General features: G+C 44.0%; 2 protein-coding genes across 4 annotated transcripts in view; both read right to left on the reverse strand.

The window, feature by feature from the left end:
* Nucleotides 1-23,042, reverse strand: part of XK (X-linked Kx blood group antigen, Kell and VPS13A binding protein) — a 280,007-nt gene that overhangs the window by 57,563 nt on the left and 199,402 nt on the right. The window lies entirely within an intron of this gene.
* Nucleotides 10,713-13,941, reverse strand: LOC128804237 (uncharacterized). 3 transcript variants are annotated; one of them, XM_053971842.1, is made up of 4 exons: nt 13,819-13,941; nt 13,010-13,153; nt 10,961-11,332; nt 10,713-10,800 (listed from the first exon to the last, which is right to left on the reverse strand). In XM_053971842.1, the coding sequence occupies exons 1-4, from the start codon at nt 13,924-13,926 to the stop codon at nt 10,774-10,776; spliced, it is 651 nt and encodes a 216-aa protein (XP_053827817.1). In that variant the 5' UTR covers nt 13,927-13,941; the 3' UTR covers nt 10,713-10,773. The 3 variants fall into 3 exon arrangements, with proteins under 3 accessions (XP_053827817.1, XP_053827818.1, XP_053827820.1); XM_053971843.1 differs by lacking the exon at nt 13,819-13,941 and adding an exon at nt 13,564-13,692; XM_053971845.1 differs by lacking the exon at nt 13,819-13,941 and adding an exon at nt 13,402-13,411.

Consider the following 23,042-nt stretch of genomic DNA (forward strand, 5'->3'; position numbering starts at 1 on the left):
GTAACTGAGGACCTTCCCAAAGAGAGGTGGAAGATGCAGCTTGCTGGAGGCTCCAGGCAGTAACCATCCGCTGGCACAGCAGTCGTTAAGCACCAGAACACTGTCCTTTGGATGTTGAAAGACCTCTGAAGCTGTGGTTGGCTTCTTTCAGCTTCGTGATGGCTACTTGTTTCAGCCAACTTCCTTCAACCCTGTGCAGGTCCTCACTTGCACTTTCACACCTTGTTTTGGATTCAGCTGATCTGTCCTTTCTCTCTCCTTCTTTTTTATGTGGTTTATGATCTGCTCAGAGATATTTGTTTTCACCCCCTGATTTTGGTTTCTTCACTTCTCTTCAGTGCCATTTTGCCATGTTTACATTCCAGATACCCACATACTAGTCTGTGTTTGTGCCGTGTTACTTAAAGCCCCATTTTCTGGCTTATTCACAGTTGTACCATATGTGGTTTCTACCACACAGACCTTGGCAGTCCAGAGCACTGAAAATGTGAAAATGCCCTGTAAATGGCTAGGACATCTCATTCACATCTTATTTTCTGTCATAAACTGGCTTCTGTTGGTGCCCATTGATAGGGTTAATAGTGTAGCTAAAGATTTTCCAGCAGAATTTCTGTTGATTCTAGAAAAGTGTATTCCCTAAATGCTTTTTTAAGTTAAAATTTGGGAGCTTTATTTTTCATTCTGACATAATTTATTTTACATTTTGGGGGTGCTTGCTTCATCTATTCAGTTTTCTTTTCACATTAAAAAGGTTCTCTCATTTTGAGAACCTCAGCAAAGGGAACTGGATCTTTGCCAGTTTCAGCAGCAAAGGATTTAAGAAAAATATAGATTTTATAAGAAAATGAGCTGAGTTAGCAACATTTTTCTACATAAGAGTCAAAAGGGAGTCAGTAATGACATGCCAAGAAGGAACACCTTCTGTGCTCTGGGGAGTCTTCTGTTGAAATAAAGAGAGCTTAGCAAATGCCACAGAGCAATCGAGCAAGAAATGAGGATGACAGTTTCTGCTGTACTTCTTTTGTATGAGTATTAAACCACCGAAGTCAAAGGGAGAGATACATTGAAAAAACACGTGCTTTTTGTAGCTGCACACCTCCCAAATCTTGAACTGTTCATGTACAAGAGTTTTATGCTTTCAGGTTGTGCTCTGTATCTTTTTCTCTCAAACAAGCACAAGTGCAGTCCCAATACAACTGGAGGAGAAGCTGGGCCGATTCTCTGGTGTATTTAATGTAGATCATATGTAGTCCTCACGATCATTTGAGATTTTCCTTCCTTTTCAGAGCAAAAGTGGACCTCCAGTGAGGGTCTTCAGCTTGACAAAAAATGTGAATTCCCCCCCTCACTCCTCTGCATTTCTGCATCTCCCTGGTTTGTTTGCCTTGGGCATGCTGTGCCTCCTCTTTGCTCTGTAAATCTGATGCCACAAGCCAAGTGTCATGAAAAAAGTATGGATTGTACAAGGAAAGGATATGATCCTGGTGTGATGGGTAGAGGAGGGAGCTGAAGCCTTGAAGCTGTTTGTTCTGTATTAGTAAATCCACTATTCTAGAACACATATTCTGGAGATTTGCTTGTTGTACATATTGATAAAATGTCTAACCATAGAATAAATAGGCTTGGGAGGAACTTTAAGATCTAGCTCAACCCATGCTCAAAGTGGTACCTATTGGTGTACTTGTTCATGGATGCTGGTTCATTTCTACTTGTTTATTTATAGATTCCTTCAGGAATCCAGGTGTCTGATATTTCCAAGAGAACACAATAGCCTCTCTTCGGTTGTCTCGTAGGGACTGGAGGTGTCTCCAAACAAATGTCTTATGGATTGATCTGTCATTTGTCTTTTATACTTTTTAGTAATGTACCAGTTTTGTACGCCTTCAGGATTTTGGGATAGCCATGTGGCTGCAGTTTTGTTCTCACACACTATTCCACATGTCTCCTGAGCTGAAGGTGAGCACTGGGCTCCATGCACAGGCTGAGCTTCAGCAACAGAGTTGTATTAAACAGTGTGAACACATCAGCAGGGTTGTGCTACAGGCTTTTCAAGGCTAGTTTGAGCAAACTTGCTATTAAATCCAAACTCAGTTCCTATCCTACCTATCAGTATCAGCCCTTGGTTCTTTACTGCCCAGTGCTGCTCTTCCCTCCCCAGAGAGTTTTGCCACTGCAGGTCAGCTTTGCAGTTAGCTCCTTTCCTGCCAGGTTGGGCTTTGTCCCAGGAATCTACACTCCTATCCAAGAGGCTCTGGGTTTACAGCCCAGCCTACTGCAGTCAGTTCACTTTTGATGGGCAGCTGGCTCTGCGGCATTGGCAGAAAGGAATGAATTAGGCTGAGCTGTTTCATGCCCACATCAGAAAATAAGTATTTATATTTCCAGTATTCTCTGTTGAGGGTTCTTTGTGGGGCAAGGCGGGGCTGGGGGGGGGTGGGTGGAATTATCACTGCACTGCACAGACCATGCTAGTAGCCAATATTTGGAATAGTCTGACCAGTAGTCATGCAGTGGAGGCAACCCCAAGGGTTTCATTGTTATTTGGTAGCCAAATTGTCCCAGCAGTTTCTGGTTGCTCAATATATTTTGGTTTCTTACCATAAGTATTTTTTTATTTCTCAGATTGAGCTACCCTGTCCTGTATGGACTCCACTTAGAAAACTACACAAAAGGTTTTGTGGATTTTGTTCCATAACGATCATTTGGCAGTGATATGAACACCTGTTTTGAAAATGAAATGTTCTTGGCATTGCTCAACAGAATCTCTTTTCCTGAGTCAACCTTTTCTCCTGTTACTTGTGTGTAGGTGATAATACAAATACAATTTCTGCATAACCTAAGTTTTGGTGCATGCATTGCCATTTCATCACAATGAAAATTACACATTGGAAGACAGGGCTGCACTGAATTACCTTTTGCTTCAAGAGCACACTGAATTTTTGTCCACTACTCAGATTAATAAAATTTGGTAATTTAACAGGAGTTGAATCTCTTTGAGACTCTGTCTTAATTACCAAATATGGTAGAAATCAGCCAACATGAGAAATTATGGGATAGTGGAAAATGCTGAATATGTACTTGTACAGTCATGCATGTCTCTTCCTTAAGAGACAAGAATAGAAGTTTTTGGGGTTTGTTTGTTGTTTTGTGGCAACTTACAGATTTTTTGTAACAAGGTACTGTTACAAAGCATGGGTAGATGTACTCATTGCTTACAGAACTGATTTTTATTACAAAATTTCACATTTTCCATTTGGAGAGGTAGGATGATTTTGGTAAGGGTTTCAGCTTACATAGAAACTTAACAGCTGTTACAGAGTCTTTGAAGAGAATATTGCATTTTTCAGTATCTTTATGTAGAACTACCTGTGATGAGTGAATCACTTTTCAGCTGTTCACAAATGTCAGGGCTTTCTGTAGAGCAGGAAGTTTGAAATTCGGAGTTTTGGATTAGCTGGTAAAAATCTAACTTTAAAATAGCAGTACCTTGACCCTATCTGGAACTTTTTTCCATAGGCTTTGTTATGCCCGGTTTTTATTCCCTTGGCTCGAGCCTGTTCAGATTAACAGGATGGTGGAACTCTTCTCAGACATGTCTGTCAAAATGAACAGTTTCTTTGTCCAGCAGGTTGTCCCATTATTTTAATGTTCAAATTGAATTCTACTGAACACAATTACTCTTGTATGCCTGGAGAGCAGTGGTTCATCTGCAGTTCTCTGCATGGCTCTGGCATTGTCTGATAGAATAGGGAAGCAAAGAATCCCACTGGGCACTCCACTGTTGATATTTAAACCAAATACTTCTTTTTGTGTCATTAATTAGTCTGTCAGTACAAAATATATTGTAAATTCTAAATTTCCTTAAGTGCATCTTTTCTATAATAGATGTCAGTGTGATATCCAAGATTTTAATTGTAACATTTTTGTCACAGCCAGAATTTGGAAGCATTTCAAAGTACAGGAACAAAAATCAATATCGGAAGTCAACTAGTACATTTTGCTATTGCTTTGGTGTTAGCTGATCTCAGTAATTGCTGTGATGGAAATTATAGACTTGTATTAACAAACCATGCTTCTACTTGCCAGGGCAGGGACCTCACCAGGAGGAGTCCCTGCCTGGTGATGAAGGGAGCTGGAAACAGTGACTGGGCCTTGGGCACAGCCACAGGCACTGAGGAATGATGCAAATTGCTGGGATTTCAGGCTGTAACACTGAGCGTGATAAGAAAATGTCATGGAGTCTTACACACAACTAATGATGATAATATAACAATGGTTTTATGTCCTTGAGGAAAGCTAGCACCTGCAGAAACAAGTTATCCTTTAATGATATGCTAAGGAAGTTAGATACATGATAATGGAAATGGAAGATTTCCAACTTCTGAATCATCAAAACTAGTGCAGCGTTTGACCTTCTTTAAAATTTCCATCTTGGCCATGCTTTGGCCAGGTCTGGGTCTCTTAGTTTGACATATTTCATAGTGCCCTGTGATAATGGTGTGTGTTACAAGATGTGTACTCACACACAGACACACACAAATACAACATTGTCCATCAGCAAAACCTCTCCCAGGTGTTTTGGTGTGTTTTGGCTTGATTGTTTGTTTTGGTGGGGTGGGTTTTTTTGTTTGATTGGGGGCTTCTTTTGGTTTTTGGGGGATTTTTTTTTTTTTTGCCAGATTAACAAAACTGTAAGACAAGGCTGGCTTTACAAAAATGAAAACTTTCATATGAGACTTTTCCTGAGAACCTTCTAGCCCAGCTGTTTTCAGTTTTTCCTAAGAAGTAAGCAGCCTAGGTTAGGGAACACAGAGTCGTGCAAATTGACACAGGCCCAGCTTTGTGCACCTGAGAGCAGCCTGGTCTAGATGCTTTTAGAAATCTGCAGAATACTGACTGCTCTCTGTAGGAGGCTAATGCATTATCACTTACAGCTGCAAACTAGGAAAGCATAAAATAACCTGACTTTGCACACAAAGTTGTCCACTCAAAGTTCTTGTCCACTCAAAGAATGAAACAGTTGGCTTGACTAACATTGAAAAGGAATGAGGTTGATACTCAATATACTGCAGTCTCCCTAAGATTTTTTTTTTTTTTTGACACATTTTAAAGCTCAGTTCCCTTTATAGGATGACAAAATGGCTGAGGTTGGAAGTGGTCCAGCCTCACTCTGGTCCAACTCCCCTCCCCTTCTCACTTAGGGTGAGTTGCCCAGAACTGTGTCTGGGTGGCTCTGGAATATCTGAGCACAGAGACTCCATGACATCCCTGGACAACCTGTGCCAGTGCTCAGACACCCTCACAGTAAAAAAGTGTTTCCTGATGTTCAGATAGAACTTTGTGTTTCAGTTTGTGCCTTTTGATTCCTGTGCCAGTGCTCAGACACCCTCACAGTAAAAAAGAGTTTCCTGATGTTCAGATAGAACTTCGTGTTTCAGTTTGTGCCTTTTGCATCCTGTGCTGTCACTGGGCACTACTTAGGCAGTCCTGGCTCTGTCCTGTTTGCACTTTCCCTCCAGGTGCTCCTCTGCACTGATGAGGTCCCTCCCTGATTCTTCTCTTCTCCAGGCCAAGCAGTCACACATCTTTCAGCCTTTCCTTGTGGGAGAGGTGTTTCAGGCCCTTTAAAATCACAGTGACCCTTTGCTGAACTCTCTCCAGCAGCTCCATATCTGTCCTGTCCTGGGGAGCCCAGAACTAGACATGGTGCTCAAGTACAATTCTTGTTCTACTTAAGTTTGACAATCCAGACAAGTTTACTTGGTTTTTATGTAAATGTTGCAGCTGCACTGAAAATAGGTCTCAGAAGAGAAAATAATTAAGGAGGCCAGAGTTTATTCTTAATAGTCCTGAAACAATGCATGGAATGCTTCTCTTTAAACACAGTGATAATATTTTCTTGGGAAAGTGCCAAGAACATTTCAAAATCAATTTCTGTTCACATTCATTTACAGCTCTTGCACTTATTGCACCGTCTGTCTTCATTTCACTGCTCTGTACTACCCTGATGGGATGCATAGAGCTCTGCTAAACTGTGCTAAAGATCCATCTGTAGAAGTTTATGCTATTTTGCTTGTTAAGCATCCAAGAGGGAGGTAACAGAAATATTACAGGTACTGTACTTTGATTTGGTTTTTTTTAGTAGGAGCAAGTTCTATGGGTATTTTCAAGTTATAAATTAATATAATGTGAAGTGTTTTTATTGGAATTGGTACAAAAATTTTCGCTTTGTTTAAGTGTGTAAGCTATGATCAAGGAAATATTTACATATAGGATTTATCTTGTATGTGTGAATAATCCCTCACTATTGTCAGTATTTTTCACAACATCATGGTCTAAGTCTGTTTCAGAACACTGATATGCATTTTTGTTTTCCTACGGTTTGGTTTTCAAACAGCTTTCTTAAAAAAATAGAGGCAGAGGATATATAAAAATAATTTACAGCTCCATGAATTATGCAGGGCAACATTCTAGTTGGTAAGGCAAAATGTTCAGGTACTGAGATATAAATTTGGTTGGGATATTAAAAAATTAGGCTCTGATTCAGTAAACCATATGGGTCAGAATTATTGCTTACATATAAAACCTCATGCTTGAATGGATCAGACCAATACTGTTCTGGAGCAAGATTCCCCTCTTTCAGCTTTCTCTAAGTTGAGATTCCTCTGAAGTAAGCAGAATTAAGACTGTTTAAAGGGCATTTTAAGCCATTTAAGGCTTCACAAAGTGATAGTAGTGAGTGGCTGAAAAAACCCACTGTATTTCCCATAAAAACATGGCTATTATAACTTCTCTGTGTAAGGCAGATGATTCAAATTCTTTAATGATGAAAAAGGCAATGTAGATAAAGTAAATTATATGTATGTAATATTTATACAGAAACTTACCTTTATACATATAGGTAGATATGTATGTATAAGCTCAAATTTGAAAACAAAACTTGTGGTGAGTCTGAAAAGAATTTTAAAGTGGAGCCCTTCCTTTCTCTAATTATTACTTTAATTATTGCACCTCATTAAAAACAAATGAATCCAGTTATGCATACTTATTGACTTGGTTTACTTGGCATACTTATTTGCTTGGTTTACTTGCAGGTTTCCACCGTGCTGTTTGTAAAGCCAGCCTTTTCCATGCCACAGTGTTGTTTTCATCATTTGTGCAAAGAAGAGGCTCAAAAGTACTTTTTAGCACCACAACTAGTTCAGAAGGGTTTGTCTGCATTTGCTGCCTTCTCTTGCTGCTCTGTTCCCCTGTGTCAGAGCCAAATTATGAAGCAAAGCCATCAGCTCTTCGAGTCAGGCACTGATACACAGTTGGATGAGAAGCCTCTCCTTCCGAAGGGCTGCTGGGCTCGGTCAATAGTCACTGCAGTAAAAGCTTTGTGCTTGGAGTGCAGCTGCTGATGCTGGCAGGGCTGGACTGGCCGCCTCTCTGGATGCCCCACATTTGGGTGTTTGTTATTCACTGCACAGTGACTTTCACAGATGTCAGTGTTTGTTACCTGCTGGGGAGAAATTAAACCTCTGCATGTTGGCCGGTGTACAAACTGTTCCCTCTCTTTATGTCACTTCCCTTCCAGCCCACGCTGGCTCTGAGGCTCCAAGGCCCAGTTGGGGTGCTCAGTCACATGTTCCCATATCCACTCTTGGGTTTAGGCATTGTTGTGCTCAGGAGATGGAGTTAGCTTTCAAATACTTCTTCTGATTAGAAAAACCCCGTCTCAGCAGGCGATCAGCCTGATGTTTTCAGTGACTCCCATTTGCATTAAGGTCCTGAACTCCTGTTTACATCAAGGTCCTGTTCTTGCATAATGTTTCCTGGAGCTGTGTCTGGATCAGCCTTGACTGTCACTCCGGTTGCTTTTCATTGCTTGGGTAGTTAAAAAAGATGGAAAAACTAGTATGTCTGACCTCATTATACACAGGAATTTTCCACTGGCATTCTCCCTGCCATTGCCATGGAGAAATAGTGAGAGAAGACATTTTCCAAGCACTTTATGGCCCAGCGATGACCTCTTCCTAAAATAGCACCTAAGTAGCTTCTAGAACAAGGTAATGAGCCTCCTACTCTTCCAGCCCCATATCCCTGGCACACACATCCTGGAGATCGTGGACACTCCTCGGTGGCAGGCTGGAAGTGGGCTGGGAAAGGAGCTCTGTGGAACTCGAGCAACATTTTGCTGCTGACATTGTATGTCCTTGGATCCCTGTTCTTCACCCTGTGGCCCACAGACGTGACTGTTAAACATGTGAGGTTGGGACAGATGATTACATGTGGCTGTAATGTTATTCGTTATTTCTTTGTAGGTACCATTTTAATCCTTGGCTGAAAATTAAGGTTTCTGAAAATCCATCTCTGGATTAAAGGTGACTTGCCAGGTGAAATTTATTCCATCACCAAAACCTCTCCCTGCCTTGCGTTTTTAAAAGTTTACCCTCTTTGGTGCTTGCCTTGCAGGCCCAGAAAGCTCAGGTTTTTCTTCTCCCAAAAAGTTCCAAGCAGAGGATGAGCAGGTGCTCTGATCACAGGGCAGAAGGGGTGGGACAGGAGCCAGGAAATTGTGCTGTGAAGTACCACTGCCTCAATTAGTTTATTTTCTCCTCCCTTCCGTCCTGTAGGGTGGAAGAATAAGGGTTGGCAGCTGGAGCAGCTGGCAGTTTCTGGGGTAGGTTGCATCTAGAAAAAAGGAAGACATGGTAAAGCATGGCAGACAAAAGACATGTAGCCACGGGCAGGAACAATGTGACATGAGCCAAGTGTATCTGTGTCACACCCAGTGTGTGACATTTGACAGGTCTTTCACATCAGAGGCACAAGGATCGTGTGTGGTTTTGGAGCCTATCCCTTAGGGCAGCATAAGCAGGATTAAAGACTTAAAATTGAGCCCTTAAAAAAAAAAAATCAAAATATGCTTCCCTCTTCCAGCACTCTCTCCTCTGTGTAAGTTGGGGTTTTATGATTTTAGGAATTAGTAATATCCCTTTTGGCACGTGATGTAACTGAGATAAGAATTCATAAATGCATTTGGAACAAACAAGTCTGTGTTATTGAAAATGAGATCAGTTACGTGATTAAAATGAATGCAATCAAATTTGAAACTCGAGGCACTGCAGCTAAGCAAACATATCTCTAATCAGCAAATTATGTCCTTCTAAGGAACATCATAATTTCAAAATGGAGAAACTACATTAAAAGTGTCTTCTTTAGCGAAGGAATGATGATGCAGCGATATTTGCGCAGTCATCGAAAGCGCCTGTCAAAGGGAACTGGCGGGATTTCCCCGATCCAGCGGCGCACGGCGCGCCGCAGGCTCCGGTACAAGGGCGACCTCTCGCGGTCAGGCCCCGCCATGGCCGGCCGGCGCCCGCCCTGCGGTTCCTCAAGGAACCTGGAAAATCCTCGGGAAAAACCTGGGGAAAGCCCGGCTGCTCCCTCGGCAATTGAGTATTGGAGTATTTCTACTATTGGCCTAAGGGACGTAGAGAACTGAGGAAGGGAAGAGGCAAGGGAACAGGGAAAGAAAAAGCAATAAAGAGGGAAAAAAAGATGATTTATATATTACATTTTATGCTTCTCTTTGACATTTGCACACACAAGCAGTTTCTTATACATTTTACAAGTTCACAGAATCAAAGAATCGTTAGGGTTGGGAGGGACCTCTGGAAATCACCCACTCCAATCCTCCTGCCCAAAGCTTTGTCACCTGCAGCAGGTGACACGGGAACGCATCCAGGTGGGTTTTGAATGTCTCCTGAGAGGGAGACTCCATGACCATCTCGGGCAGCCTGTTTCAGTGCCCTGCCAGCTTTGACATAAACTTCTTCCTCTGTTGAGATAGAACTCATTGTGTTTTAGTTTGTGGCCATTGCTCCTCATTTTGTCCCTGGGCCACTCCTCCTGGATTCTTCCTCCTCCTCCTCCTCCTCCTCCTCCTCACTGTCCCTCGCAGTTCTTTCCTCCCTCCCTTCTCCCCCTTGCAGCATTTTCCCTCTTCTCCCAGGCCTCTCCTGCAGCTCCACCACTGCCAGGCTTGGACACCAGGGCCAAAGACAGCTCTGCCTGTGCCAAGAGTGACTCTCAGCGGCCTGGGGGACACAGGCAGTGCTCCCACTTTGGAAGGGGAGTGCAGGAAGAAAAGCAGGAGGTCTGTGTGCATAGGGCTGTCACCCAGCACCCATCAAACTGTGTCCAGAGGTGGCTGAGGCTTCAGCTGTGGGTCAAGATCTGATGATCAGAAATAGATGACACAATGGCCTCTGCAGGCCTTTGGGTATTCCAATTTAAGGAACAGCTGTCCTGTAAAGAACAGCTTGAGGAAAAGACCCTATGATGGAACTGCTGATTTCAGTAGAATCTTTTGAAGCAAGTTCAGAGGTATTCCAAGGCATGGGAAAGGATGCTGGGAGGAGGAAACAGCAAGAACCCCAGGAGAAGAGAAGACAGGGAGGTGCCAAGTGTCTAAGCACAAGTGTAACCACTGCAAACGTCCATGGGAGCAAACTTCATGTCTTTGTTACAGAGGGGAAATGGAGCCATCCCCCAACACAGTCTTGCCCAGTCCCTCACAGACATGGGATTTCTCAAAGCAAATCAACAATTTTATTAACAGATGGACAAGGGTGAAATCACTTCTCCATCTTCTGGCAGGGGGAGCATCACAACTGGGACCATTTGCCGAGGCTGTGGAAGAAGCAGGGACTTGGACTCTGCCCCCTCAGGTGGGAGAGGAGGAAGCACATTCTGTGGCTGCTGCTTTCCATGGCTGCAGTGGTATCAGCAGATTTTGCCCAGTGTCCAGCTCTGGTGGAAAAAGTGCACAATGGCTGGTCTCAGGGTGGTCGATGATGTTGTCCTTGCAGGTGCTCAGGACTTCGTAGGCGCTGCCAGCTCCCATGGCTGGGTGCAGCTGTCAGAACATTGTTTGTGGGAAGGAAAAGGCAAAAGCAGTGGAGGTCCCTACCTTATCCAAGGGCTTGTCCTCCTCCATCTGTTCTTGGGCACTGCAGGTGGTTTTCTCCTGGCTGCCACTGCCAGAACCTGCTCTCTTCTGAATGGGCAGCCAGTAGATCCCAAAGAGCATGAGGATAATTTCGGCACAATTCCAGAACCACCACTGCTGGCAGACTGAGCAGAGCACTCTTTCCTGGGTGGGTCTGCTCTGCTCCTGCATCCTCTGCTCCATCTTCTCCAGCTTGGCCATCTCCTGGCTGTGCTGCTCCTCGTGCTGCTTCAGGAGCTCTTCCGTGACCTTCAGTGCTGGGAGATCCACGCTCAGTGCATATTGGAAGATGCCTGCCACCATCAGGACTTCGGTGATGCTTTCAGCCATGGCCTGGAGGAAGAGGAGGAGGAGGGAGAGAAGGAGCTCAACAGGGCTGGGTGATGGAGATTTGGTGGCTGGGGCAGTGGGGGCAGGAGATGGAGAACGCAGGCATGGGTGGGAAAGGGAGTGCAGGAGCCTGGAGGCAAATAGAAGGTTGGGGAATTCCTTGGGGATGGAGACACGTCCCCCTGTGGGGATAGGCACTGGCTGTTTCTGGCAGCCCTGTGCCCCTTTGCACCTGCCCTTCCCAAAACTATCTCCACAGCCCCTGCACCTTTTCCCCAGCCTTAAAAGTTTCCCTGGGTGCTGGTGCTTCTTGTCTGCCCCTCAATCCAGCCTTTCCCCTGCCTGCCCCACTCCCTGCTGCCTCAAGCAGTGACACTGCCACATGGGGTATCTAGGGATGTGTCCCCCTCCTCTCATGTCAGAGACACTGGAGCCCCACAGGAAAACCCTGCCCAGCCAGCTGGAGCTTTGGATGGAACTCACATGCAGCCAGAGACTTTATTACATTTGGAAGAAGGGGCAGCCACTCAGGAGCACTGCACAGCTGTGGTGGGGCTGTGCAGGAAGAAAACCAGAAGGGCCAAAGCCCAAACAGAACTTTATCTGGTTATATGTTAACTGCCATATAAGAGAATAAAAAATGTTTCTATAAATTCATTAGCAACAAAAGGAAGGCTCAGAAGAATCTCCATCCTTTACTGGATAGGGATGAAATATAGTGAGATAGAATGAGTGCCGCCGTGCCTGCCCTGAAGCTCCCTGGCTTCGCCTGCCCGGCCGAGGCACGGTCAGCAGCAGGGGACACTCCCCTGAGTCTCGAGGAGATTCGGGGAGCGGCTAAGACAGAGCGCTGCGCTGTCTGTCCTGGAAGGAGGAGAGGCGGCGTCCGAGGAGGTAATGAGGGAGTCGACTCAAGGCCGGGGAAAAGTCTCAGGTTTAATGCAAGCTCTGGGGAGCCCTGAATGCCATTGTCCCGACAGCCGAAAGTGCTCTCGTGGCTTTCGCAATCATCTTAAATACCGGTGGTATTAGATAATATATAAATATATAAATATAAATAATATAAATAGGGCGGTGACAAGGGGGAAGGGACGCCCACCACCCAATGGGGGGATTTGGGGGAGTGGAAGGCAGAGGGACAGACAGACAGACAAACCAATGGGGGAAGGTCAAGGGAGGGACCCCTGGCCCTCGTCCACTCACTTGATGCCCAAGGTGGAAGATTCTGGGAGAGTGGGATTGGGAGCCGAGTGATGGACAGGGTACCAGGGAGGGGATGGAAATGACTGAGCATTTTCAGGGACATTGGCATTGAAGGAAAGGCGGGAAAGCTCGGGGTGGAACCACTGGGAGAAAATGGGGGGTGAAGGGAAAACCATTACAGAACTGTTACAGAGATATAAAAACACAATACAACAAATGAGGAAGAGACCGAGATATTTAATGCCTTCTTTGCCTCAATCTTTAGAGTAAGGCCAGTTGTTCTACATGTACCCAGGCCCCTGAACTGGAAAACAGAGATGAGGAGCAGGCAGGAAACAGCACCTGGGCAGAGGCACCCAAGCAGGATGCAGGCACAGTTAAACTCAGCCCATGCTAGAGGATCACTGCTCTGTTCACAGATTAACCAGAGTTATTCCCAGCTGCCCAGTCACTTGAGTGATTTACAATCTTTCTCACCAGCCAAGTCATCTCCTGGTTGCACTGTTCCTCATGTTGTGTCAGAACCTTTTCCATGACCTTCACTGCCTGGGCATCTGCCCTCAGCCCGTACTGAAGGATGGCCAGCACCAGCAGGATTTTGGTGATCTTTCCAGCCATGGCCTGGAGGAGCAGGAGGGAGAGAAGAGGCTCAGTGGGGTGGGGTAGCAGGGAGAGGGTGGCTGGGGCAGCGGGGCCAGGAAGCGCAGGGCCCAGGGACAGGGCACTCGCCCCAGAGGCGGCACCGTCCCTGCCCGAGGAGCTCTGCAGAGCCCCTGCAGCCTCTCCCCAGCCCTGGGTGCTCCCCGGGTGCTGGTGCTCCTGGCCTGGCCCTCGCTCAGCCCAGCCTTGCCCCTGCCTGCCGCCCTCACCGCTGCCTCGAGCCGCGCTGTGGTGTCTGCAATGTGCGGTGTCTGGGGACGCGTCCCCCCTGATGTCACAGACACCAGGGCTCCATGGCCACACCCTGCCCAGCCAGCGGGGCCTTGGATGGAGCTCAGGTGGAACTCAGATGGAACCAGGGAGTTTATGACCTTTGGAGAAGGGGCAGCCACTCTGGAGCACTGCACAGCCTTCATGCGGTTGTGCAGAGGGAAAATCAGAATGGCCAAAGCCAGACTGGAAGTTAATTTGGCCCTAAAAGTGCCCTAAAAGATGATTCCATAAGTACATTGGTAACAAAAGGAGGGCTCAGGAGAATCTCCAGCCTTTAATGGATGGGGAGAAACACCGTGACAAAGGAGGAGAAGGAAGATCTGAAGTACTTAATGTAAGGCCTGTAACTCTACCCTGATCCCCTCCCAGGACAAGATGACCCACTGAGCAGATGAGAGAGAGCTTGTGGGTCCTGATTCCCTGGAGTTTAGTAAAGCCTTAGACACCGTTTCCCACAGCATTCTCCTGGAGATGGCTCATGGCCTGGATGGGTGTGCTCTTTGCTGGGTGAAACACTGGCTGTGGGGCCCGGCCCAGAGAGGGGTGGGGAATGGAGCCACATCCAGCTGGGGACAGACACCAGGGATGTTCCCCAGGGCTCAGCCTGTTTTATGAGAAGCAACTGAGGGAGATGGGGGTGTTTATTCTGGAGAAATAGGGCTTGGGGCAGACCTTGTCACTCTCTACAGTTACCTATAAGGAGGCTTTAGGCAGGTGGGATGTCGTATCTTCTCCAAAGTAACAGCGACTGGACAAAATGAGATGGCCTCAGGTTGTGCTAGGGGACATTTAGATTGGATATCAGGAAAATTTTCTTCACCAAAAGTGTTGTCAAGCATTAGAACACGAAGAGCCCAGGGAAGAGGCTGAGTCACCATCCCTGAAGGTAAATAAAATACATGTAGATATTTCACTTAGGGACATGGTGTAGTGCTGGCCTTGGCAGCTGGCCTGGGTTAATGGCTGGATCTTAGGGGTTTTTCCAACCTAAACAATTCTCTGAGTCTGTGATTTTATTGTAGCAGTCTAATGTGATAACTAGGCGCAATGCAAATCCTCATTTGATTTTCATTTGAGAGCTCCAGTCATTTTCCATATATCTTCCTAAGTCAAAAAACCCCCAAACCATTGTGTGTCTTCTGTGTGGCTGCTGATTACTTTCAAAGTTGTTATTTCATCAACCAAAATTTGTCCAAACAAACTTCAAGTCTGTCAAATTCATCTTAAGGCTATGGTATGGTTAGGATATATTGCAAACCAAGGAAAAATGCCCACAGAAACAAATATGCTTCTGTGCACTGCTCTTCCATCATCAATTTCACCCTGCTATACTGTATTTTTGGCTTGTGTTGTCAGAGTGCCTAAAACAATAGGTTTCAGCCCTCTGCTTGTAACTTCCTAGATTGTACTGCAGTGCACATCATAAAGATTGAATATTTGCTCCTGGAATGAAAGATACCTAATCAGATGGTTGGGACACAGATTCACAAATTGGAGAATCTCATCTCAGTTCTTGCCTTAGCCAATGGTCTGCTGTGTGCCTTCAGTGTTTGTGGCAACTTCTCAGTTACAGGGTAGGGAGAGTAGGACGTGTTTTTCATCCTAAAGAGGAAAGCTGCTGTGAGAGGCTGAAATCCTGAAAGAGTTAATGTAAACCTGAAAGACTTCATGTCTCAAACACTGGGCAGAGGAGAAAAGGAATGTTACCATGCCAATGAGGTAAGGTGATGTTAGGATAGAGGGTCTTGGAGGCAGGATACCACCCTCCTTGTCTTGAATAACTATCTTTAAAACCAGATTTGGTGAGCATTGCAGTTGTGTCTCTGACAGGGGAATTGAAACTATGAGAAAACCCAACCCCATTCTGAAAAGTTTGAGAATAACAAAATGTGACTGCACAAGGACTGTTCTGTAAATAGCACTGCTGAGGGGGCTGTGTGTGCACCCAACATCAACAGGAACTGACCAGAGATGGTGCTGGAACCCTGGGTGGTGGCACAGATCCTTGACCTCTAATTTTCATATCTTTCCTTCTTCTTTTCTTCCTCTCCTTAAAACTTTAATGTGTTGCTGCTACAGCCTGTTCCATGGAGCTTAACTGGATGCTGTGGGCTGTTCAGAAATTTTAAGTTGTTGCTGACATGGACTGTTCAGCCTATCATAAGGTTTAAATGTTTAAATTGATGCTTCCATAGCTAAAGCTTTCTAATTGGTTGTTTGGCATTGTTTTGCCTTAGTTTAGCCCAAGGGTATCCTCAACATCAGCTGTCCCCGAGGAGGCAGTCCAGGCCTGCCTTCTCCACATTCATCATTTTGCTATCCCAGAGCAGGAAGCCCAGCATCTCCCTGATGGGACCTGACAGCTGCTCAGGTGGAAAATATTCTGAAATCTTGCTGGGATTTTGTTATATTTTAATTTCCCATGATAAAGAGCAATGATATCTCTAAATTAAAAGTGAAATATTATCGAGATATATGAAAGCAATATTTTATTTTTTGCAAGTTAAACTAGGGCTTATTTGAATTCCTCTGGCTTGGTATTGAGCTTTTTCAAATGAGATATAAATCTACCACTTTCAGTTGCATATTTGACTTTTTTAACATCACTGAGTAATGGCTGAAGCAACCAAAGAATGAGATGTCACACTTCTATTTTATGTATTTATTGCAAGGAATGCAAATATTGAGAATTAGAACTATAAATGAACTTTAAATAAAATTTTATTTATAAATTTATAATATAAATTTTATATTTTATAAAAATTTTATTTATCATGTTTGTCAAACACATACACCCATATGCAAACTGGCTGTTTAAAATTTCTGTGGTACTGAATAAATTTCTGTGGTGCTGAATAAATGCAGCAACCAGTTTGAAAAATGAGGCAAAGGTCAACAAAAGAACTAAGATAAAATAATAATTTTCACATCTTTTACAATTATTTAATCACTCCAGAATAATTCCTTTAGACATTGTTCTCTTCACATCTCAGAGAGTGCAGCACATTTTTTAAGGCATAAGCTGAACCATTGCTGTTCTTTTTATTCGGTATAAGGGAGATGAACTAATATTTCTTCTTCAAGAAGAGTTCTGCATCCTATGGAGAAAGTCATCAGAATGATCAAATTCAACAGCAAAAAAAATATAACATAAGTCACCTGAAAAATATAAAAGAAATTTTTTGCCAAATTCCTATTCTCTATTAATTGAAAACTAGCTGAGAGTTTCTAATCACTCATGTTTTTCAAATGATTGATTTCTCACTGAAGTGGCCAGACAATGAAAATACTGCAAATCAACCTGACCTCCCTGTATTTTAGACTACTGAAAAATGGAAACACAGTTTCCTTTCAGGCACTTTTCATTACTTGATTAATAGAGCTGATTCAGGTTTGAGTCAGTGCTTGTTCTCTCTCAAAGGACTGTTTACTCCCCTCCCTTGTACAAGTTATGAAGCAATGGCAAGCATCATCATTGCTGCTTGTTCCTGGTGAAATAAATAAATTCTTTGGCCAGAATTAGGGCCTAAGCACACCTACAGCTGACCTGTTGGCAGAAAACATGAGTTTGAGTCATTATGTCAATTAGTTTTAAGGTATTTTATATAAACTTGGCAGCCTCAGTGAGAATTTTCAAGGCCAGGTTCTGCAGCAGTGAATGTGGAAGAACACACCTACCGCCTTTGATTCCTTTCTCACTCACTGCAAACCTCACAGCTCAAATTGAGGCCAGCTCCCAATCATTTGCCATGTGAATTGTGCCAAGTGAACCCTAACTACCTTTTCAGTTCATAAAATATTCATTCAGTCCCAGCTGGGACTGTAAAATATGAATGCTTGGTTATGATGTTGGTAGCACACCCTTTTCATTCTCTTACATATGTATAAGGGAAATAGCTATACACCACTCACAGGTACAGCTATATGATAAATTAGTGCTCTAAAACCCCCCAGACTTCTCCATCTCACTCTGCTGGAAGCCCATTTGACACTACAATCCTCTGTCTAATCCAAATGGTAGCCATTACAAAAATATTTCAGATTTTACCCTGTTATAAATTTCTACCTTCTCCCTTCATATCCATCTGCCCTGTGGGAAATTTGAGTTCCTCCATATTACCTTCTCTTGGCAGTCAATATTCCATGTTGGACAAGTATTTATTAATGCAATGCAATTCAGAGATAAAATGCTAATGAGCAAAGAGCTTTGGAGTCTCCCAGATTGTATATCCACTAGTTTAGAGAACTGGAGAGTGCTCAGATATACAGCTTTAATCACAGAGGAGCCAGTGCATAGAATAATATTTTAGGACATATTTGAGAAATTTTACCTGTCTTGATCTTGAATTTTCTTTCTCCTTTGTTTTACAGAGAATGATTAATACAAATCTTTACACTTAGCAGGATTCAAATATTCACCTCCCAAAACACTGTTCACTTATTCTAAAAAATATTTAAAATACAGTTTTTCATTAGGAAATAATATACACACCTATCTGTACCAGATGTGTTTCTCTGAGTGTGAATTTGTGTCATGATACAGTGCTTAGGGCTATTTGCAAGAGTTGGGATGGATGTCTTGTCTTTAGAGTCCAAACAACTGAACAAAAATGCTCAGAATGCCTCATGCTAAAAAGCCCTAAGTGAAAAGAGCTGAGATGATTTTGCCTTGTAGGCCCAGTGCTGTGACATGAACAAAAATGACACAATGTCAGACTTTTTGCAGATTTGAGTTGGAACTATAGGTATCACCTTTTAAAGAGAAAGAACCACAGTACTTCGTGAGCTGATTAAACTTTACTATTTGGTCTTTACTGGCATCTGACTTACACAGTTCAACATATAAGGATTAGTGGTGACTGATGCCTCCTTCCCAGTTCTGGGGTTGTGGTTGGTAGAAATCCTGCAGTGTTCATCCTCTCTTTGTGCTCTGTTAGCCAACACTGAAGTTTCAGATCTTTTACTTCCCAGGAATGTACTTTTCTGTGAGGCAATGCAGTGATGTATGGAATATCTGCCAGAAAGAGAAATCTCTCTCCGGTAGTCTGAACTCTATGTTTCTGAGTGAGGAGCCAGCAGGAAAGGGGGAAAGACCAATCATTAAATGAAAGCAAATAAGGAGAAAACAAGCTAAAAACTAGTAGAGTCTTGTGAGGGCAGGAAAAGGAAAATTAAAAGGAAAAGAAGAAAGAAAAGAAGCTTCCTGTGGCTGGCCAATAGGCAGTGATGAGTGCTCATCTCATAATTATGCAGCTAAGCAGGAGGTACATCAGTATGGATGTTTTGGGGCTAAAAATCTTGTCTTGCATGTTCAGCTGTATGCACACCACAGTTTGCATGCTCATATGGTCAAGCACTTGAAGGGAAACACAATCTGCTGTAATGCCTATCTGCTACACAAAATGTGCATGATTAGTTCCATATGGCTTTTCTCTCTGAAACAACAGAGTTCCAAAGTGAGGAAAGATCTCAGAGGTGATGATGTATTTCAAAATTGCAGTTTAGTAATAAGCTTATGGGGGAATATTGGCCTTCAGTGGAATCTAAATGCACATTATGTGCTGTGCTGAATAGAGATGTCCTTAAACATTTCCTTAAAGATATATACATAGTAAGGCATGCACATAGTAAGACATGCACATAGGAAGAAGTGATCTTGTTTTTGTGGGCTTTGAATCAACTTCCAAGTGATTTGCTGCATGAAGCTTCCAAAGAAGATACCTACAGTCTACATAAAATCAGTATCTGTTTTCTAATGTAACATTTCCCCTTCCTGCTGAGTTGCAATATCAAGTAGAAAAGTGCTAATGCTATTCCTCTTCACAAGGCCCCATTTTGGAGATTGATACAATTCTTACTGGAAGGACCTGCCTAGTCTTGTATGTGCCTAATCCTGCCATTGCAGAGGAAAGAGTCCTTTAGAGGAGAAATCAGCAAATCCAGATGTTCCACTGCATTTTAATGCAACTCAACACTGACTTTTAAACAGCCCCTGACTTCTAGTTCCAGCTTTGAAAAGTTTCTGGGTGAAACACGCCAGACAAAGGAAATTAAGTAGGACAGTCTCCCAGTTTAGATGTCTAAATTAGCTGCCTAATTTTAAGTGCTGATAGTAAACCACATGAATAACCTTTGTCAGACAGAATTTTTTAGGGGAATGGTTTCTATAGTCACTAATTGTCCCAAATGCAAGAAAGCAAAGCTCTCTGTCCACTGTGGCTGTTTGCTTTCAGCAGCTGAGAGCACTTCAGCAGGCGCCCAGCAATGGGCTGTAGGAATCCAGAGGAGCAGCTGTGGCACAGCTCTTGTCACACCTGCCCTGCCATGCCATCTGCAGGGGTGACTTGGTGGGGTGACAATCACCCACACCAAAGACAGGAAAATCAGGCTTCAGGTGGGAATGTCCAAAAGCCAAACTGCTGAGTACAGGAGAGTTTCAAACTAGTCATTGAGAGACACCAAGGGAACTAAACACTGGTCTTTGATGTTTCCCTGGAGAAAGAGGGATTCGGTGTCTGCAGTGCCTTGCCTGCTGTCTTCCATAACCAGGGATTACAAAACGTGCCCAAGAGGCTGATTCCCAAACCAGCATCACCCTTCCTGTCATTTGAACAAATGGCTCTGCATTACAGGAAAAGCTGCCAGTTCACTAAGGGGCATTTTTCACAGAGGTGATTGTCACCCCTTACTGAACTCAGACTGCTCTTAGTCAGAAGTGTGAATTTGTTAAAGCAGAAGGCAAGGGTCCCTGCAGGGGACTGGATCAGTAGCCTTGGCAGTAGGCACTTAGCCTGGGGAGGGGCACTGTGAGCTTCCTTAGGCTGCTGAGAAACTTGAAACACAGCACTTATAAAGCAGAGAAAAATGCCCTAGAGTGGGAGCCATAGTTCTGCCCCCTGAAAACACAGAGCCACTGAGCCCTGAGCCATGGCCGTTCTCTGCTGCTGCTGCAGTCCTGCCTTTCTCACTGGCCCAAGAGTAATGAGGACCATTCCCACCCCAAATATGCAGCACCTGATGTTCAGGGCATTTTTCTAATCTCAGGGAGGTGGAGGCTCAACTTTTCATGGGATTAGAAGAACCTAGGATGCAGGTTTGGTGTTTCCCACAGCAGTGCTCTCTGTTATCAGTCAGAGGTAGGGCATTGTGTTTTGTGATAAGGTCTTCTTAAGTGAGCTCCAGGATAGTTCAGACTTAGAATGAATCCTGAATTTGGTCAGGCCCCAGACAGCCTCACAAATTCAACATAAGCCCAGCTGCTCAGCTCAGCTCAGCCAGGGCCTGTGCTGGGCCTGGTGGTGCTGCAGCAGGCTCTCAGGGGAGATTTTCCCTGGGGATTTAGATGCATAAAACAAGAGAAGCAGCATTTCCCTCAGCTCCTTACAGCAAGGTAGGATAAGATCTTACCTTGATTCCTTCCCTGCTGGGAATGTTGTAAACTGTTCCCCCTCCTCCTCCATGCCAAGGTGTTTACAAGTAGCACAGCCTGCATGTGAAGTCCTACCTGAATGGAGTTTTTAGAAAATTTTATTTCATAATACAGAAATAAATGGCTCATAACAAGGAATTGAACTGCTGTCACTTTGCCTCTCCCTCAGGCAGAGAAGCGAACTCCCTGACAGCTTCCTTGCATGCCATCAGGCACCTCCAGTCCTTGAACAGGGCTTTTCACAATGTACATTTTGGATATAGACTCTTAAATTCTTCCAAGCACTACTTTGCATACATAAATCTCTTTTTGGAAGTGAGGATTAATCCCTGTGCTCACTTTGTCATCAGCAAAATGGAGAATTTTCTTACCTGACAAGAAAAGTGAGAGGATAAATATTTCAGAGACTATGAAGTACTCAGACAACTCAGTGAGGGTGACAAAAGTGCTTTGGCTAGACAGGAAAATGCTTCTTTAAAATTCCCAGAAGAGCAGGACAGAATAGAGATGAGATCCAGCATTGTGGGAGGCAATTGCAGCACTCTGTGTGATAGATGGCATCATTCCCAGCACACTAAAATGGATCCATGCATCGACTTTCATCCCTGGTACGCTCCCTCCACTTCTGGCACGGGCTTCATCCTCACTCTGTGCCACCAAATGGTGCTGTTCCTCCTCCTGCTCTTTAATTCCTGTTTGGGACATCAAGTCCTGCAGAAAGAGATTTGGGATAGGAGTGGGACTGTATTTATGCTGCTTATTGTTGTGATGTTACGGGACAATCTTTGCAATTCCAGCAGGGACATAGCCTCGGAGCTGTGTCCTTCAGAAATGCAGGAACAGAAGATTTAGGGGGAAATGGAGTATTTTATTTTCTAATGAAAAACTGTATTTTAAATATTTTTTAGAGTATGTGAACAGTGTTTTGGGAGGTGAATATTTTAATCCCGCTAAGTGTAAAGCGAGGCAGATGAAATATTTACTTCTTTGAGTAAATATTTACCACGTGCAGATGTCTGAGCACTCTGCCCCCAGGCAGGGCAGCCCTTGGCTGGCAGCTCGGGCCGCTGGAACCCGTGGGTGACGCCGGGTGGCAGCTCCGGCGCGTTCCGCTGCTGTTTGCAGGCTCGTCCCACGAGAGGGCAATGCAGCAACATCCATCGCACCGCCTCCCTCGTAGGGAAGGACCCGCTCTGCACCCGGGAATTCCGTGCTAAAATGTATCTGTGGTATTTATAGAAAGAGCGTTTACTCTTTTAAAGGGTTGCTTATAGCGGTAAAATGTAATCAGTGTGCATTAAATTTCATCTAGCAGAAGCTAATATGGCCCTCTGCTGCTAGGCAATCTAGGACACCTAAACATCCAAAGAAAACCATTTTCTTCCCATATCTTGGACACTCTATCAGACAATTAAACTGGAGGCTCAGTGCTACAACTCATCCTCAGGGGGTAGGCTATTTATCAGCTGTTTTAATAGGACTGACAGTTTGAGTACAATACTATAGGTTTTTGTGTTACTTTCACTGACCTTTATGCAATTAAATACCTTATTTTGTATCTCACTCTGGGTCTGTAATCTCTTTTGTTTGGCTGACAAATGTCTGTGTCACCTCCTAACCTGGTTGATCCAAATGAGCTTTTTGAAAGTGGCACTGACAGCAAATCACTGTGGCCTATAAAAGGTTTATCTTCCACTTGACTGGAAATTGCTTACCATGTGCTAAATGCTGTTGATAATGCCAACCAAAAATGCTTTTTTCCCCACAGATTTCATATTCTAGCTTATATTCCAAAAGACGGTGCATATGTTGCAGCTGTCTTATCAGATGCAGCTGAAATATTTTGTTCTGAGTGACTCAGTTTTACACGAGTGATTTCTCTTTGCTTTGCATTACACACAAGTTACTGGCCAGCTGCAGGCTCTGGTAATGATTTGCAGTGTCACCAGCCATTAGAAAGGATAATGCAGAGTCGTTTAGCACATCTTGACAGGTAAATGAGAGAAGAACCACGTCAGCAATGCTGTGAGGAGCGCTGTGGGAAGGAGGAAAAACATTCTTACAAGCAACTGCTTAAAATGAGTGAATAAGTAAGGTGCGATAAAGGACCTTGCCGGCGGTGACTGCGCTGTTTGCAGCAGAACGAGC

Source organism: Vidua macroura, chromosome 2 (assembly GCF_024509145.1).
Source record: "Vidua macroura isolate BioBank_ID:100142 chromosome 2, ASM2450914v1, whole genome shotgun sequence".
NCBI classification, from domain to species: Eukaryota; Metazoa; Chordata; class Aves; order Passeriformes; family Viduidae; genus Vidua; species Vidua macroura.

What these genes read in the sequence shown, in the direction of transcription:
- LOC128804237 (XM_053971842.1), bottom strand. Translation starts at nt 13,926, where the DNA reads ATGCTGTGGGAAACGGTGTCTAAGGCTTTACTAAACTCCAGGGAATCA. An exon ending in TGTCCTGGGAGGGGATCAGG is followed by an intron (nt 13,154 to 13,818) that starts GTAGAGTTACAG and finishes CTGCTCCTCCAG; the next exon opens with GCCATGGCTGGAAAGATCAC. An exon ending in AGGACAAGCCCTTGGATAAG is followed by an intron (nt 10,801 to 10,960) that starts GTAGGGACCTCC and finishes TTTTTCCACCAG; the next exon opens with AGCTGGACACTGGGCAAAAT.